A 3,741-nucleotide genomic window follows, 5' to 3' on the forward strand; every position below is an offset into this window, starting at 1 on the left:
GTAATTTCATTTTTGGTGCGTCTGATATCCGTGTCCAAAAAATAATTTTTATTTTCGGGCGCATGTATCAGATTTGCGTCAAGTGGCATTTGATATGTATAGGTCATTACCACCCGGTTACCACATGAGACTTTACCACTAGGTCAATGGCTGGCGGTAAGGTCTCAGACCCAAAATGGACGCGCAGCAATTTTCATTTTGACGCACATCCATTTTCAGCAAAAATTTTAAAAAAGGCGTTTTTTACAGGTGCGCTGGAAAATGATTCTGTGTGCACCCAAAACACACGTCTACGCTACCGCAGGCCATTTTTCAGCACACATTTGTAAAAGGGCCCCTTCCTATATAATAATTCTCACCTCCAACGTTCTGAAGCTGCCTGGGACCGTGGCTTCCACCGGAGGTGGTCTGCTTCATGCAGTAGATAACTCTGATGTCACTGGCCTGGAAGCATTGAAGCGTGAGCAGGCTCTGCAAGTCTGCGGCCTTCCCTTCTGTTCGCTGTGAGCTGAGACTCTGCTCCCGCCCTTGCAGAAACAGGAAATGAGGGCGGGACCGGAGTCACAGCTCACAGCGAAAAGAAGGGAAGGCAGCAGACTTGCTGAGCCTGCTCGCTCTTCAATGCTGCCGCCAGGACCCCGGGGAGAGGGGGGTTGGCGGTTTTGTAGGGGGGCGACGTGCATGTTGGGGGAGGGGGGACTGGAACTCAGAGGGAGGACTGGGAGGACAGACTGAAGGACAGGGACAGAGGGAGGGAGGAAGCCATGGAAATCGGAGGGGAGGAAAGGGGGCCGTGGGATTTGGACGGGACACAGGGAGACAGCGAGGGGGGAGGAAAACCTTGCTAACACCCGTTTCCTTTCCTACAGAAACGGGCCTTTTTTACTAGTTAATAATTAACAACCATAAATACTGAAAAGACGAACAATGAATGTCCATACAGAAGTGCTTTTATAATAAAAAGCATTTTGTAGAATCTGGGGGAGTGTGCACATTCATAATAACATCCATTCTTGACTTATTTAAAAAAAAAAACTGGAAAAAAGATACAACGTTTTTCAGGCTGCCCAACCCTAGTATCTAGCTGTCCTGATTTTGATCAATGATTAAAATAAAAACAATCAATGATACAAAGAAACTCTAGAATTTTAGTAAATTTAAGAAGTATTTACTGAGTAACAGGAATAATCAAGAAAAGAAAAAAAGTATTGATGCCTAGTGAGATTTCAAACAGCAGTAATACTGTCTTGTTTAATATTTTCGAAACATGAGATTTCTCAGAGCATTTTTTACTTCCTTATTTCTCATGCTATAAATTAAGGGGTTTAGCATGGGAATGAACCCCGTGTACAGAAGGGCAAACATTTTTTCTTCTTCTGGTGAAAACATTGAGCTTGGGCTCATGTAGACACATATAATAGTCCCATAGAACAGGAGAACGATGATGAGGTGGGAGGAACAGGTGGAGAAGGTCTTACGTCTCCCTTCAGAAGAACGGATTTTCAAGATGGCAACGATGATGAAGATATAGGATGACAGGGTTAATAGAAAGGGGGTGACAGCCACAAATGGTCCTTCAGAAAGTACCGTTATTTCAAAGTTGTGAGTATCACTGCAGGTGAGTTTTAGTAGTGCGTTGGGGTCACAGTAGAAATGGTTAATCTCATTGGAGCCACAAAAGGAATACTGAGATATATAAATGATTGAAAAAGACAAATCCAGAGAGCCAGTTATCCAGGAAGCAGCTGCAAGTAAAATACAGTTCCTTTTGTTCATAATGAGTGGGTAATGTAGAGGTTTACATATTGCCACATAACGATCGTAAGCCATGGCTGTGAGAAGCCAAAATTCTGTACTTACAGCAATTGCGAATAAGTAAAACTGGGTCATACATAGAGGAAATGAAATAAAGGTCTTCCCTTTTAAAAGGCTTTGTAGCAACGTAGAGACAGTGACTGTGGAGTTCCAGATATCTAAGAAGGACAAGTTGCTGAGGAAGAAGTACATGGGTTTGTGGAGATGATGATCAGAGCACATTAATATTAAGAACCCAATATTTCCTAGAATAGAGATGACGTAGGCTGGTAAAACTATTATGTAAATGAAGACATGAGATTGGTTAGAGAAGCCCAGAATGATGAATCCTTTGGCTGATGTCTTATTCTCTCTCTTTATGGTTTCCATGTTCATGATCTGTTGGTAAATAAAGAAAGAGAAGTAAATATTTCAGATAAAAGGATCACATTAATATGCATTAAAAAATGGTTATATATCCCAATATGGCAATGCTTAGGTTCTTATGTTTATTCTACTGGATGTGCTAGTTTGACCTTTTCACAGTGGCCCCGAGGTTCCGTGGAAGGGCAAAGCAGCAAAAACATGAGCAACAAAACCTAAAGCACTGGGGGGGGGGGGGGGGGGGGGGGGGGGGGGTGAGAGTCTTTTACTCAGGCGCGCTCATGTTTTTGGCGTGTGCTAAAATTGGGCACGCGCTAAACGTTAGAGACGCCGATGCATTCTTAGGGGCGTCTCTAACATTTAGTGTGCGCTCAATTTTAGTGCGCACCAAAAACGTGAGCACGTCTTAGTAAAAGACCCCCTAGAAGAGGGATAATTTGGCACCAGCATTGGTAGTGCTCTTTTCCGCTCCTCAGAGTTCCCAAGTTGCCTAGTTTCAAATAAGTATAAATCTCTCTGCCAGTTAATTCATTTTTAGAAAATACCTTTATTATTAATTTGCTTACAAAACCTAATACCTTAACATATCATTCCTTCATACACACTCATGCACACTCACTTACAAATGTACTCTCGTACACATTTCACAATAAAACCTTAATGGAGCAAACCCACTAATACATATTATATCCTAACTGTTCAAAATGCCCAGTAACCTCTGATGCTAGTGCTGCACTGCCCCCACAGGGTGTGCCTGTTGCTTTAATCTTCCATACTGGTCACAGCACTGCACAGCAAGTTCAAAAAGTTCATCTGATTTTAGTGCTGCACTACCCCCTAGGGTGTGCTTGTTGCTTTAAACTCCCATCATAGCCACAGCACTACACAAAATCCAATCCTTTTCATGTGTGCTGGGTCCCGGGAATTCCAAACGAAAATGCAAACATTTGCCTAGAGTTCTCCACTCCTGTGGTCAATCCACTTCCACTCATGTGATGTGCTTGAAACTCTTACAGTCATCCGCTATACCCCAGACTCTACACAGCCTGTGTTTCGCTACATCCGCGTCATCAGGAGTCGGGTCCTACACAAACAAACATATGCAAAAGTGCTCGCAAATCTATCCTAAACCCCTTTCAATAACTTATACTAATACTTTAACATTTTGCTCACTGTGTAAACTTGTAAATCCCTTATGGCTGCAAGACGGTGGGGATTCTACTTCCTCCTCACATCTGCCTACCAAACGCTGGCCCATGCGCTGTGAAAGCTGGCTTAAAACCTAATCAAACACCATACCATCCAGCCCCACCTACTCAAACCTGTAGCCACTCAACTTCCTTATTCAAACCCCCTGGCTCTACCGTATTCCACCTAAAAATGGTTCTTTGCTCACATCGTAATAACTGCTGTGTAATGTTGCCTCCTCTGCAGTTGCCTTGTACTTTAAACAATACCACAAACTGAAGATCCTCCACAGTGTGGCCAGCCCTCCCCCAATGGGCAACTAATGGTGTATCCTGCTTGGCTAACCTAATGTTGCTAAGGTGCTGAGCCATCCTG

The 3,741-nt window shown here is 43.4% G+C and overlaps 1 protein-coding gene across 1 annotated transcript; it reads right to left on the reverse strand.

Moving 5' to 3' along the window:
- Window positions 1-1,251: 1,251 nt before the first annotated feature.
- On the reverse strand, window positions 1,252-1,963 carry LOC115457075 (olfactory receptor 13F1-like). The gene has a single exon (XM_030186498.1). It carries the CDS (start codon window positions 1,888-1,890, stop codon window positions 1,252-1,254), a length of 639 nt encoding a protein of 212 aa, XP_030042358.1. The 5' UTR covers window positions 1,891-1,963.
- Between the last annotated feature and the right edge of the window lie 1,778 nt (window positions 1,964-3,741).

Source organism: Microcaecilia unicolor, chromosome 14 (genome assembly GCF_901765095.1).
Source record: "Microcaecilia unicolor chromosome 14, aMicUni1.1, whole genome shotgun sequence".
Lineage (NCBI taxonomy): Eukaryota > Metazoa > Chordata > Amphibia > Gymnophiona > Siphonopidae > Microcaecilia > Microcaecilia unicolor.

Bases quoted from the DNA above. Each gene is read 5' to 3' on its own strand.
- LOC115457075 (XM_030186498.1), bottom strand. From the start codon at position 1,890: ATGACCCAGTTTTACTTATTCGCAATTGCTGTAAGTACAGAATTTTGG.